General features: G+C 43.1%; 1 protein-coding gene and 1 long non-coding RNA gene across 3 annotated transcripts; one reads left to right on the plus strand and one right to left on the minus strand.

Annotated features, from left to right (window-relative positions):
* Positions 1-4,782: 4,782 nt before the first annotated feature.
* Positions 4,783-11,069, plus strand: LOC121501562. The gene is made up of 3 exons (XR_005990637.1): positions 4,783-4,907; positions 6,803-6,929; positions 10,977-11,069. It is a non-coding gene; the product is annotated as an uncharacterized LOC121501562 (long non-coding RNA).
* CNTF (ciliary neurotrophic factor) lies at positions 7,130-14,507 on the minus strand. 2 transcript variants are annotated; one of them, XM_041773724.1, is made up of 3 exons: positions 14,373-14,507; positions 12,680-12,847; positions 7,130-11,442 (listed from the first exon to the last, which is right to left on the minus strand). In XM_041773724.1, the coding sequence occupies exons 2-3, from the start codon at positions 12,791-12,793 to the stop codon at positions 10,957-10,959; spliced, it is 600 nt and encodes a 199-aa protein (XP_041629658.1). In that variant the 5' UTR covers positions 12,794-12,847; positions 14,373-14,507; the 3' UTR covers positions 7,130-10,956. The 2 variants fall into 2 exon arrangements, with proteins under 2 accessions (XP_041629658.1, XP_041629657.1); XM_041773723.1 differs by lacking the exon at positions 14,373-14,507 and having other exon boundaries at positions 12,680-14,362.
* Between the last annotated feature and the right edge of the window lie 51 nt (positions 14,508-14,558).

The raw sequence follows: 14,558 nt of genomic DNA on the forward strand, positions 1-14,558 counted from the left end.
AAGAGACTGGGGCTCAAAGTGGTTAAGTGACTTGCCCAAAGTCACATGCCTTTGGTACTACAAATACGAGTGCCTGGAACCTGCTTTTAGACTCTGCCCTTTGTGATTAAGCCACCCCGGTACCCCAACGTTGTTTCATTTACGTTGTTTCATCACTTTTTGAAAAGTGATTTTAGTTAGATACTGAGCATATCCTGATTTTACCAGAGAGGAAACTGAAGCTCAGAGAAGTTAAATAGCTTTTACAGGAGACTGCAGTGGAGCATAGCAGTAAAGATACAGCCTTGGTCTGAGTCAAATATCAGCCTCTGGTGAGTCTTTGAGCCTCAGTTTGGGCCTCCATAAAATGGAGTTAGTATGTTAAATTCCTTCGTTACTTGAGAAGACTTAAATGAGCTAGTGGATACAAAGCATTTTGGAACAGCCCAGACTTTTAAAATTTAAAGCTACTTTTCTAAATTGAAATTTAAATCTATAAAGTCTGATTTGCCACCAACTTTCAGAGTAGGATCCCAGAACCAAATCGGACAGAACTAAGTTTACATCCCAGTGCACCTGCTTGTGTACAGGGGCAAATCGTCTCACCTCTCTGAGAACTAATCTCATCTGTAAAATGGAGGTAATCATGAGACTGATGTCATAAATTGTTATAAGGATTAAACAAGATAATGCCAGGAAATCCCCTAGTGCAGTGTCTGGCATGTCACCCTGAGCTGTCACAATGTGCAGATTTATTTTTATTTTTTTTATTTTTTTATTTTTTTTTAGGATTTTATGTGAGAGAGAGAGAGAGAGAGCATGAGCAGGGGGAGGGGCAGAGGGAGAAGGAGAATCACTCTCCACTGAGCAGGGAGGACAACTCTATGACTCTATGTGGAGCTCCATCCCAGGATCCCAGGATTATGACCGAGGCAAAGGCAGAGGCTTAACAGACTCAGCCACCCAGACGCCCTACAATGTGCAGATAATCCTGATGGTGATGTGTGGAGGTGAGCCGTGGTGCCCTGGATACACAAAGATGTATTATCAAGACTCACAGTTGAGTGGGTCAGACATTCACAAAATAAAAACTACTCATTGTGGAAATGTCATAGAGCTTCGAACAAGACATATGAGAAAGGGAATGCGGGACACAAATTCTAAGTGGGAAGGGGCTGGAAAGGCTTCCTGGATGGGACAGGACTCTTGGTCTCAGGCAGGCACGTTTTCAGATGTGTTCAGTTCTGCTGGCCAGCAAGGATTCTTTCAACAGACTCTTTCCTTCCTGATGGTCTCAGTTCTCCCAGGACAATACATTTCTGTTTGCTCCTTCAGTCTCCCAGGAAGAAACATCTCGTAAATTCTTCTCAACCTCTTCAGCTGCATGTCACTGTGAGTCGGTCACATTGCATGAGGTCTTCACCCAAACTGCGAGCTCTGCGGAAGGGGGTAGGGATAGCGTGCTCACTGCAGCTATGTTCAGAGCTCAGCATTAAGCAGCACACGTAGTAGAGACTCTTCAAGTTTGCTGAATGAAAGAAAACAGAAGTGGTCTTGTGAGACCCCGAGCAATGAGAGCCAGCTGTCAAATCCTTTTAGGAGACCTGCCCTGCTTGGATTCTTAAATGTATTACTTCATTAATAACCCAGCTTTAAGCCCCATTTTGCCTATTATAAGTGCTTGAATAAATACAAATGTGAATAAACCTGAAGTTTTTGCTGTCTCAAAGTATTCTAGGCAAGTTACACAAAAAATAAAAATAAAAGGAATGGGCAAAGGAGACGTGGGAGCATGGTACAACCATCCGGGCTCCACATCCCTTTCCAGACTCCGGGTAATGGTGGAGAGAGCGCTATAGTCCTATCCCAGCCACTGACAGGATGGAGACGGCTGGGCTACTGTCAGGGAGTTGTTCCTTGGACACCACACAAGGTCTTCTCCCGGAGGGCTGGGACAACTGGCTCGTTGCTGTCTTATGGACGCCGCACGTCATGTAAAACAAAGAGGTCGGTGTCCTTATTTTGACTTCTGAAAGCTTAGAACCAAAATCTGGCCCTTTCTATACATTTTTTGTTGCTAAATTCGATCTTAGTTCCAACCTGGCTATGATGAAAACCTTCTTGGGAGATGCAAATCTGCCCACTGTGACAAGTGAAGAGTAGGGGGATTTCCTGATAGGCCTCAGGACGACGAAAGCTCTGGTGACCGTCAGAATCACAGGGGGCTCTGCACTTGGATTTGGACAGGGGGACCCTTGCAACTCCCTATAGAACTAAGGCAGAAGAACTGACATGACCCCTGGTGATTTTTCCTTGTCTTTCCGTCCTTCTGGTCTTGGTCTTTTTGATGCTGACTTTAAGAGGGTCACTGATCTAATAAAACCTTGAATGTGTCCTCACTGCCCTATGGAATGAATCTAAATTCTTAGCATGATGCCCAAGGCCCCTGCGGTTGAGCCCTAACCTTCGTATCCAGCTTCATTCCTCGGTATTTCCCCCAGTCCTTCTTCCATGATTGCTGTGCTCCACATTCAACTCAACATCTGGAAAAACCAGACTTGTGCTCTCCTGTGCTACCCTCAATACCTGTTCCCCCATCCATGTTTCTTGCCTAATTTGCTCATTCTCCTCCTAGTTGGGAGAGGGTACTCTTTGCTTCTTCCCTCTTCCTGAAGCTCCATGCCCTTCTGCCCAGCTTCCCACGCTAACTCCTCGACCGTGATGATCAGAGCTGTCCCCTTTCTTCATCCACTGTCACTTTTAATTCAGGTTCGCCATCATCTGGATTGCTTCTACTCTTACCCTCATAAACCCATCTGCTCACAGGGCCTTGAGTGCTCATTTAAAAAATGTGAGTCATGTCATGTCACTTTCCTGCTTTAAAATTTCCAGTGATTTCTCTTTGTATTTCTCTTTAGCCAGACTCCTAGAACAACATCTGCAAAGTTGGGTTTATTGGCTTGTCGCAGTAAGGCAGAGAGCAGCCTTATCATGGGGTACTTTGAGGCACCTCAATAAGGAAGTGTTAGCAGGGACTCATTATAGGCTTTGGATTTGGGTTAGTTTAGGGAAGGATACAGCGAGGTATAGTTTTGCTCTGAATTGGGTGCTGTCAGAAATCAGGGGCAGCCTTATGATTGGGTTCATTTTAATCTAGGATGAGATGCTTTTTGTTGACTATGTAGAAATATTAACCCCTCATTGACTTCTGTCAGAGTTGGTTGTGTACTTGTTGTCTGTGTTCAGCAGTGAAAACAAAATCCAGGTCCCTTTCCACACACTCTTATTGCTAGTGAGAGAGAAGACATGAAGCCTGTGATGCGTGGCATTGACTGACGTCCACAGCTGGACTGCAGTAGTATTACAAGCTGGTCTGAGGCTCTTGGCCAGTGAGGCTCATGACCAATCTAAATGATCTCATAGGATAATAGCCTCACACAAAGCTACCCTGATACCATGGTAAGTGAAACAAAACAGCACCACTTCCTAATTTTGTCTAATCACCGACAAAAGCAAGGTCCCTGTGCCACCTGCCAAATGCCCAACCATGGAATTGCACTCATTTTTTGATAGCATCCAATTGAGAGTGAGCCTCTGCTTTCCCAGGCCCTCCCCTGAGTCACCCAGCTGAAGCCTCACTCTACAGTATGTTCTAACACTTTCCTACTGAGATACCCCACAGCTTCCCATGGTGCTCATTCTTCCTTGCTGTAACAGGTAATGAGGCCACCTGTTTAACCACAGATGTGCTTCTCCTGGTCTTTGGCTGAGGGCCTTGGCACTGGCATCACTCCCTTGTCCCTCCTGGTTTTAGCCGTGTTGGCCTCCTTTCAGTTCCAAGTGAATGGGAAGCTCGGTCCTGCCTTAGGGCTAAGCACTAGATAGTTCTCTGTGCCCACAGTACTGACTCTCAGGTCGTTTGGGGGCAAGCTCCTCATCATTCAGATTTTGGGAGAAAATAACCACTTGAGAAAGCCCATCATGACCCTGTCTCTTGGTAATTCTATAATAGCACTTTTTTGATTTCCTATATAATTATTATCCCTTTCTAAATTGTATTATGTGTTGCCTATCTTCCCCTACCAGAATTCAAATTTTAAAAGATCAGGAATTATGTTGTGTTCACGTCTATATCCTAGTGCCTCTAACATTTCCACGAACTGCTGGAACATGTCCTACCTTGAGAATGACAGCATCTTCCTAATGGATCCCTCTACCCCAGGCCACATCCACGTCCAGTACAGCTCTTACAGAACCACAGGATTCCTTCTTGAAAAATACCTTCCAGACAGTCTCTTGTGAAGGTGCCAGCACCTCACTCCTACTGTGGCTGGTGGAGAACCCCACACTCAGGCCTGGTGAACACTTGCAAACATGCCACCTGCCTCCCAGCAGCCAAGCCTTGACTAGTGCTGCTCCTTCTCTCCAAAATGTTCTTGCCCACTTGTTATATTTTCCCAAGGCCAAAATTTTAGTCATTTTTCAAAGCCTGGTTCCCAAAGTGTCTGTCTGGAGACCTTCTCTTCCATTCCTCCCTCCCTTGGGGCTTCTGCGGCTCTATTTTTACCCTCTCTGACTTCTGTCCCCACTGGCTATATACCTGTTCTCAGAACTGTCCCCACCACAAGAGGGAACTGTCTGCTGTCTGTGCCTGTTTTCTCAGTTGTACACTAAGAATCTTTGTACTTTGTACTCCTTTCTTCCCCTCGGGGTTTGTTGGCTGGTCTAATCATTAAATTGGCATGAGGCAGATTAAGAGGAGAAAAACAAATTTAATTTCATACAGACTCGTATAAAGATTTATGAAGCTCAAAGAAGTGACCAGAGCAGGCAGCTTTTACACCTTTTAGACAAACACATCTGTGAAGAATTGACAAGACCAAAGGGTTTGGGCTCTTGGAGTAGAAGATGGGTGAAGAAATAACAAGGTTTGTTTAAACAGCTTTCTCGGCCCTCAATTCCCTCTGGTGATGAGGAGGTCTCTCTCCTGGGACAGGGAGGGTACTTCCCCATGGAGATGTATTTCTTGCTTCCAGGGTACAAAGAAGGGGCCAGAGAGCCCTTCTTGCACTGGTTTAAAATAAGATGCCAAAGCAACCCATTTTGGGGCAGCCTGCCCTGAACCCCATCAGTACCTACCTCATAGAGTTTTTGTGAGGAATAAATAAATGAATGTAAAGCAGTTAGAACGGTTACTGGCACCGAGTAAAACGGTGAATAAATGTTTGCTACTATCATTAACATTCCATTCTGTATCCTTATTACTGGCCCAAAGTAGGCATCAATATGTTCCGCTGTTCAATTTGGCTGGAGCAGGGCAGGAAACTGCTCAAAGCCTGAGCTTTGGAGCTTAGAACCAGGTTGGTGATTTTTTTTCAGCAGCCCACTAAGTTCTCTGTGTGACCTCCAACTGTCCCCCAACCCCACGCTTTGGGGTAAGAGTAGGGGATCATTGGGTGGAGAAAGTAGTTCTAAACCTTTATCTAATGGTGTGGCATAGGGCTGGTCTGACCTCAAGATAGACACCTGCCTCAGAAATGTATTTTTAAAAAGCTTCCCTGGGTCCCTTGTTCAAATGACAGAGATCCTGGAAGGAATAGCATATTTAACCATTACCTCAAAGTGGGTCCCACTTTTCCCTTATCAGGGGAGGGATGACATACAGGACCACCAAATGACAGCAGAGGTGGCGGCTGGGCTGGAAAGAGAAGTCTGGGTTATGAGTTGCTGTTCCAAGTTTCTGAAGGCTTGTCAGAGGAAGGTTTGCCAGAGAGTGCTGGTAGGAGGCAGGGAGAAGGATGCAGCGACACCAGATGTCTCCTGAGGTTGGTCTGACGGAGAAGCAGGAAAACCACATTGTAGTTCTAATTCTACTTTCTTGCTGGGACACGGGGACAGATTATAGAATGTCTTGAGCCCTGGAGTGCTGTTTCATGGTTTAGTCTGAGTTCCTTCCTGTGTAAAAGGAGGGTGTGGGCAGATGGCAGGCGATTCCAAGACTACATGCGAGCTTTGACACACCCTGGGCAGTCTACCTGCGGCTCCAGAGCTTGTCTGAGCCCGCCTATGGTGAACGCCACCTTCTGGCTGTAGAGAACAGCCCTGTCTCAGTTCAGGGAGGGGCGGGATTCCTGGCAGCTGCTGGTGAGATTGGGTTGGCCTCTAGTGGCCAAAGGCTCACAGGCACAACAGGGTGATGTCTAGGCTGTGACCAGGCGGGACTCTGGGGAGCAACTGGCATTTCTCTGAGATGCTCAACAGAGCTCGCCCCTCAGCTGAAGGTCTTACCCGAATCCAGCCTATCTGAGACATTATATACTTGATGTTTGCATGTCCTTCACATGTACTTTCAGATACTCATTTGTCTAAAGCATCAGTCAACCTGTGAAGTTAGTTGTCATTTCCATTTCATAAATGAGGAAGCTCAGGAAAAGGTCACTTGTCTCAAAATTTGGAAACTTACCAGAGTTTGTCACCAAGCAGGATTTGGCAGAAATTTGTACTGGCTTTATCCAGGGAAAGTGAATTATGGAGACGGAGAACAGATTTCAGCATAAAATGACCTCAATTGCTAGGTGGCTCGTGGCAGTGGAGTGTAGTCAGTTGGTCTTGGAGCCAGAACTAAAACTCCAAACCTGTCAGGTGCTGGGGGAGGGACGTGGCAGAGTTCCTGGCTCATCCTCACTTCCCTCATTTGTGAGGTAGTATTTCAGAGGATAAATGAGACTACCTGCCATAAGTAACTGCAGTATTCATACGACCCTGAACCTGTGGATAAAAATACAGCATCTCTTCCTCATTTTTCATATCTTCCCCAACTTAGATTCTACCTTCAAACTAGACTGGAAATGGGCTAATTGGGGTTCTTCGCTGTCCTCCAAAAGTTTGACTGGAGTTCAAATACTTGAAATAAAGCCGTGCAAAAGGAAATCTGTCTCATCTGCAGGCTGGTAGGTACGGGGCAATCTACCTTTTCTAGGTTGACTGGCCTTGGGAGATTTTCCCGGTGGCCTGGCATCATGGTGATTCACCCGGCACGCTCCACTGAGCCTGGCCCTGGCTGGGAGGATTACGTTTCATTCAATGTTGAAATCACTTGAAATTCCTCTTGCTCATCCAAAGATGCAGAAATAAAAGAAGCAACTCATGGTCCTGCTGAGGGGAGATCTTTATTGTTAGCCATTCTTGCATCTTTTATTTTCTATCTGCCAAAAAACAGACTGATCCAAGTAATATACGAATCACATGCACAAGGATGTTACCACACACCCTACAAATATTTCACCAAAATATAAAATTATACTTTTACTGTATCTGTAGCCTTTAGAGCTCTATAGAGGCTTTTGAGCGAAAAGATGAAATTTTTTATCACTTTCACTTTTTTAATGTACCAACATTCAGAGGTGTGATGAGGCAGGAGGCCAAACCATTCTTTTTAAATGCCGTGGCCTAAACATTGTCTAGTGACCAACACAGGTGCACACACTATAAACCAACTGAAGGGATATCCAAACTTTTTTCCCCTTTCCTCTTCACCAATCACTTTCTCACCCTGGTGGAAGCCCTTTTGCATCCTGCAGTTCTATTTTACTCTTTAGTATTAAGAGAGATAAGGTGCTCAGCTACTTAGGAGCTGAGGATTCATAAAGTCATTCTAAACCACTTCAGAGATACATTTCCCTAAAATATTTACTTGTCCTCTGCCTGTTTGACCAGTGGTCACAACAGTGAGTCATCCATTGGGCCTAAATCCACAGCAGGCTGAAATGACAGCAATACCAAGGCTATGACTTTATTAAATAAACTCTCACTTCCCTCAAACCTATTTCAAAGCTTATTTTATTAGATGCTTGGCCTGTGAATTTGTGCCAGTTTGCAAGGTTTTTTTCCAAATAATCTTCTTAAATCAATGTAAAAAGAGTTTTATCAACTCTCATATATGCAATTCCTTAACAGATTCAGGAAAACAGAATCTCTCTCCCACAGAGGATTTTTCTACAGGCTGTGGGATAGAAGAAATAACTGACAAAATACGAGTTAGGAACTACATCCATGCCTTTTATATGTATATATGCCATATATATACATGCCATGTACGTATATATGCATATGTATATATACACACACATATATGTATATATAGCACTATATAGTTATAGGTTATACATTATATGTAAATTTTATGGTTGTATATTATGTAACTATAGTTTACATGTATATAAAAATGATTCCCCAGAGATCCTATCCATATATAGACCTAAGAAAGAAGGGAACAAAATCTAAAGACAAAAAATCTTTTGGGTTCTGGATCCTTAAAAACAGAACACCACACCACACTTCCAGTGTTGCCATTATTGCTATCTGTATTTTAAGAACATACCTAGAACGTGGACCTACTGTTGGTCCCTTCTCCAATGTCCTGTCCATTTCAGATAAGCATGATGCAGTCTACACGCTCAGATCCATACATGTCTGTGACTTCGTTTTCAAAGCTAAGTGCTCATTTCTCCCTTATTTCATCTATACTTTTCTAAGTATTTTCCCCATTCTTCTTCTGAGGCAGACTGCAAACTTTTGGAAGAAGAAACTGACACAACTCTTAGCACAATGCTGGGAGTTTCATTGCTTGTGACTTGCTGCTTGTGACCTCATCGAGACTTATGTAGCTTCCTACTTCCTCCCGTTCAGTGGTAGTAGCTGTATCTTTTCTGGACTCTGCTGCTTCGAATGTGCCTCTTCTATATGAATATTCTTTCACATGTAATTCAGTAGAGCTTAAACTGTACCCCCATTGACTTTTGAGACTTCTGCCGACATCCACTTTGGCCCATCTGCTGAATATGAAAACACACTCGGGGAAGGGTCGCTCCTTTCAGATTCAGCAAGTCTGTAATCAGGTATTCCCCAGTAAGAAATGTAGTCACATCTTTAACCATTAAAACAGAAAGGGCCTAAAATATTTCACACGCATTTAGATTATTAAATCTGAGAGCTTCACACTAATAAGCAGGTACTTTATCAATGAGAAATACTGGTCTTGAAGCAGAAGAATCAGTCTAAGAAAAAGCATGAATGGAATAAGCTTCTATGCATTTACTGACAAGGCATCTAGCTATATACCAAAATTACAAATTAAATAAAACCAAACAATAAACCTGTAGTGGTAGCGGGACCCAAATGTTTGTCACCTCACTTTCTTCTAACCAAGGCAACTCTTCCGTCTCTCTCATTTCTCTTCATTTGGTACTCAGCCAACCTTTGAACTCCTCCTCCTCCAGAAAGGGATGTCAGGCTCTCAGTGGGCTCCTTCCTTTAACTCCCTATCACTTAAACCTGTTCCTCACAATTCCACCCAGTATTGACGTCTTCTATGCATACAAGCTCATTTCCACAAGTGCATACTGCCTTCTGTCCCCTGTATTGCCACAACACCCAACCCAGAGTCCTCCTAACACTGACCTCGTAGAGTTTTGGACACAAAACCTTGTGGGAAATAGACACTAGCTAGGTCACCCCAGTCCATCTCATGCAACATATGGGTGCTAGCCCTTTCTGATTCATGGTTCACTTATGAGCATGGGAGCTTCAAAGCTTCAAATAAGTAAACTAAATTGATTTGGGTGCTCCACCCAAGATGGTGACTTTAACTGGGAGTGTCAAATTTCGTACCTGAGAACTTTGGGATTTATACTACACTAGTTCACAGGCCTGACCATAAATGACCTTTTCCATTAATGCCCACATTTACCAGTTGGTGTCTTTCACACTGTGTCTCTCTCAAGAACATTAAACAGAGTCTTGCCCCTTTGTTGTGAAACATGGAGGCTGTGCTGTATATTGTTTTAAAATCGCTGGCATTCCCACTGGGAACAGAGTGGGCCTCACCCTATCCTCATGACTAAGTCCAAAGAATGTGTGGTAAAGGAGTTTTGTGACATTTTAACCTGAGTACTATTCCAACCATTGTCCATGAATGCTTGCTTACAGTGCCTGTATCGCTACACTGCTGATCACAATAAATGTGAGGTAAGCTGGTATGAGCTGTGCCCAACCCAAAACATTTGTGGATGCTTTAAAGCAGGCTGTGTTACTGCACATCCTCAGTTTCCCAATTTCAGAATTGGTGGGTCTACTCTTTTCCGCAAACAGAACGTTAAGATCTCCACTGCTCTCATCTTTGCCAAATGTGGGCAAAAAATAGCGCCTTTGTGCCACTGTCTATCAGGATATATAACGGGGATTGTTTTTTCAGTGTCAGGAATAGATTACATGGATCTATTTTCCAACCCTCTGTGGGAAAGAGGTGCAGTGATAGAGGGTCATGATCAGGCCTCTGAACTGAAGGGTACATAGCTTTTGGGATGAGAAATATCTGGGTTCAAACTTAAGTGTGCCATTTGCTAGTAGGGTAACCTTGACCAAGTTATAATTTCTATGAGTCTGTTTTCTCATCATCTGCCAGATGGGAATAACACTACTTCCCTCAATAGGGTTGTTGTGAAATAACATACACAAAGCCCCTGGCATATCGCTACATATAGCAGACACTCAATAAACGTTAGTTACTTCTTTTTATTATCCAAGGGTTTGAATTGGCTGGAGTCCAGGATTTTTAATTCATTGTCTCAATTTTCCCAGAAAAGCCATCTAGGACTAAAGTTAAACTTAGGTTTATCCTGTAAGGCTGTTAAATACTTGTAGAGTTGACTTAGTGAGTAGAAAGGTTAGAACACTAAGATGGAAGGACACAGCCCTTGCCCCCACACCCATAGGGCCCCAACACACCACACACACACCCCAGATTAAACCTGGATGCCCATTTGTCCAGGGCTCCACCCCTGCTTGATGAAAATATCTATGGTCTCATGGGTCAGAAAACGGTCGACCTTTCAAAACTTAAGAATGGGAAAGTGAGGCCTCAGGAACTGTGCATACTCCATTAGAAATATAACGAAGGAGAGAGAAGAGAGATAACTGCTATATTTTCTTGTCATTAGCAATATAATGGCTCCCACGTGCTGGAATCCCAGTCTGATAAGAAGAAATGAGTCGAAGGTCATGGATGGACCTCACTGTCCACTGTGAAAGCTCTCGCAACACCTTCAGCCCCCATAGCTTCTTCTCAAAGAGGCCACCATCTCCAAAGACAGGTATTCCATTAGCCTCATTGGGGGGGATTTTGTGTTCCAGGAGCATCATTAATTCCTCCAGCTGGTAAGCAAAGGCAGCAACCTGGAGTAGAAGGGTGTGTATTGCTTGATGGAAATCCCCTTCAGTTGGAGTAAAATGAACTCGCTGGTCTTCTAAAAGCCTGGCCAACATAACATGGAAAGCGCGATAAGCTTGGAGGTTCTCTTGGAGTCGCTCCACCTCAGTCAGTTCACTCCACCGATCAGTGCTTGCCATTGGCACACCATCCACAGAGTCCAGGTTTAGGTTCTCGTTCAGGCCTTGATGCTTCATCTGGCCAAGGATACATAAAAACATCACATTTTCTGTAATTATCCCAACATTCTCATTTAATCCCTAAATCTCACGTAAGACCTTATTCACTTTCCTGGTCAGAGATCCAAATTGGAAAAATTTTAAAAATCTCCAAAAGGAACTCATTTGGGATCCAATGACTGGATTTTAGGAAGGCTTTATTCTCTCTGAAATTATACATTCTGCTTTACCTATTTCCTTTTTGTGGGAGAATCTGCAGGTTTCATTAGATTTTAAAGGTTGAAAACCACTCGTCTACAACTTCTCCTTCCCACTTTGAACTCCCTCCTGGAAACAAGTACTTGAATCGTACTCAAGTTTTAAGAATTTTAAACATACTTGAAGACACTGGCCAGGCCTATTAGGAATCCCAAGAATTAACCCACTGCAGAATTTTTCTAACCCCCCTCTCCTCCATTATCCACTCTCATTGGGAAGACAATACTTTAGAGAATTCAGTGGTAATGAGATAAAAAAGGTACTTCAAAGAGTTAGATTTCTAATTGGTGAGGCTGTACAAAGCTAAACCAATTCCTAGACAACCTAAATTTAGAACTCTTTTTCAGTGTTTCTATCATAGTAGGCCTTAGGTGGAGACTGATGGGGATCTCCATCAGAAAACCAATCTGGAACTCCATGGTTAGCTCATCAATTTGACATGTCCCTAAATTTCCAGTGAATCTTCTAGGGGATCCTTTTTTGATAGTATGGGTGACCATTCTCTTTTGATACATGGAGACTTGATATATGTAATGAAAAATTGGGTGGCCAGTACTATAGAGGAGAAATTCTTTGGGTTTGTGCTGTTCTTCTCCCAATTCTATAAACCTCATTCTTTCATTTACATAGCTCAAAAATTCAGAACAATGTGTATGAAGAACCCAAACTTACAGGGCCCATAGTTAATCTATTCTGGTAGAATCCAGACTGTAGGCAATCATATTAGGAATAGCCTCCATGACATAGAGCCAATCCTACCCAGAAGACCATGTCTATTTTCTCATTCAAAGAACATGTCTCCAACAGGCTAGAGAAGAAAACAGGGTCACAGGAGTTTCTTTAAGGGAAAGAACCATGTCAGATGATAGGTGCCCAATCTATGAATGACTGTATGATTAGGGCCTTGATGATTGGTAATCGGGGCTGGAACATGATGCTAAGGGGCTAATCAGAAGAGCTCAAGTGAAAACAGACAACAGCAAAATAGGCAACTTACATAAGATTCCAAAAGAGCAGTCAGGTCTGAACGAATCTTCCTTGCTAGCCAGATAGAGCGGCTACAGAGGTCCCGGCGATGAGGGGTCGGCGGTGAGTGCTCTGCAAAGGCCATCCCCTAACTCAACTGTCCCAGGAAACAAGTGAGCTGGGTTTGCTTCTGTCTACACTGGTCCAAATAAGAAATGTGACTCTCAGACTAAATCCACTGGGCATTCTCTCCTAATGGGATTGTGCACCCCACCCCCACCCCCCTGCCTGACTCAGAGGTGGCAGCAAATTCCTGGCTGTGGATTTTTGTGCCTGTGGAATCAAAGGCCCCTTTTTAATCAGCTTTTTTCCTGCAGCGTCTGCCTCCATCTCTCTCCTCCACTCAGTGCCTAGCCTACTTGTTTTTATGTCATTGTTTTGCTTTTGCACTTAGCAACAAGGTCACTATCACACTAATCCTCATGACACCCCTGCCTAATGTGATCTACTTCATATACACATAATCAGTTCATTTTATCACTCTCCCTTGCATTCCTCATGTCCTCTTCTTTCTTTTCTTTTTCCCTTCTTGGCCTAATATTCAATAATATTGTTATTACTAACAATATAGATGTCATTGATTAAGCAACTACTCTGGGCCAGACACTGTGCTAAAGGCTTTAAAGCCTTTATTTGATCTTTAGAATAATTCTATGAGACAAATATTTTCCATAACGAAATTGAGGCTTAAAGAAATTAACTAATATGCACAAAATCCAGGAAGCAGGCACAAAACATAGGGCTCTGATTCTCCCATTGACATTGAAATTTCATCCTTTAGGTTTTTCACATTTTGTTTAAGAAACAAAGTTTATGCTAAATAGGTCCTCTGAAAATACAGCATCTTTTCACTTCTATCATTTCATTATAATGTAGTTTCATTTATACTCAATTAAAAATCAGCAAAGTAAGTATCTCTAACCTCAATCATGGTGCCTTCCTCATAGCTACAGGATGGGGAAGGTACTGTTTAGGCCTGTTCTCTTCCAAAGGACAGGAAAACACCCAACCCTGACTGGGTAACATTTTTAAGGCAGTCTCAAGTGACAACATGCTTTTCTTTCTCTTCCTCATCCCAGTCATACTACACTGCTCCTTAACAACATACAAGAATGACCTGGGCTTTGAAATGAGGGCAAAAGAGTTTAAGAGCACGTGCAGAATTGTTCTTCTGTTGCATCCAACTTAACCCTGTAGATTAAAATATGATGCTTCTTGGGGAAGAGCTTCAAGTGTCCTCCTCAATCAATAAGGCTTCACTATTTCATGCCATAGACATTGCCTCTAAATTGAAACACACGCCTTCTCAGGTGCAAACTTCCATAAACAATAAACAAGGGGTGGAGGGGAGAAAAGTGGGAGTGAGTGGCTCACAGGAGGCCTTTTAAGAAGGTAAAAGGATTTTTTTTTTTAAAGTTAATACTTGTTGTGGACACTGAGTTTTGTGAAAAAGCACTGACATTAAATGCTAACAAGGTTTTTGTCATTATGAGACTAACAAAAACCTCACAGCATCCTTAACATTCTCTCTACTAGACTAATGAGGCCATCTCTTTTAGAAGTCTGTCACAACACAGGAGGGGTTTCCAAGTTGGCTAGACGATCACAGAATCCTATAGCAACTCAGCATTAGAGATCAAGAACGAAAATGAGTCAGAAGTTACCTCTGATTCTGTCCAAGAGAAGTAAACAGCACCTGCCACATAAACCCTGTGCTGGGGGCACTGGGTTCTCAGCAGCATCAACTTTTTACCCTTAGGATAACTGTTAACTTAGTACAATCAAGGAAGACAAGTTGCTTCCATGAAGACAACTTTTATTTTTCTTCTTTACATATTTATTTTGGATAT

This window comes from Vulpes lagopus, chromosome 11, assembly GCF_018345385.1.
Source record: "Vulpes lagopus strain Blue_001 chromosome 11, ASM1834538v1, whole genome shotgun sequence".
Lineage (NCBI taxonomy): Eukaryota > Metazoa > Chordata > Mammalia > Carnivora > Canidae > Vulpes > Vulpes lagopus.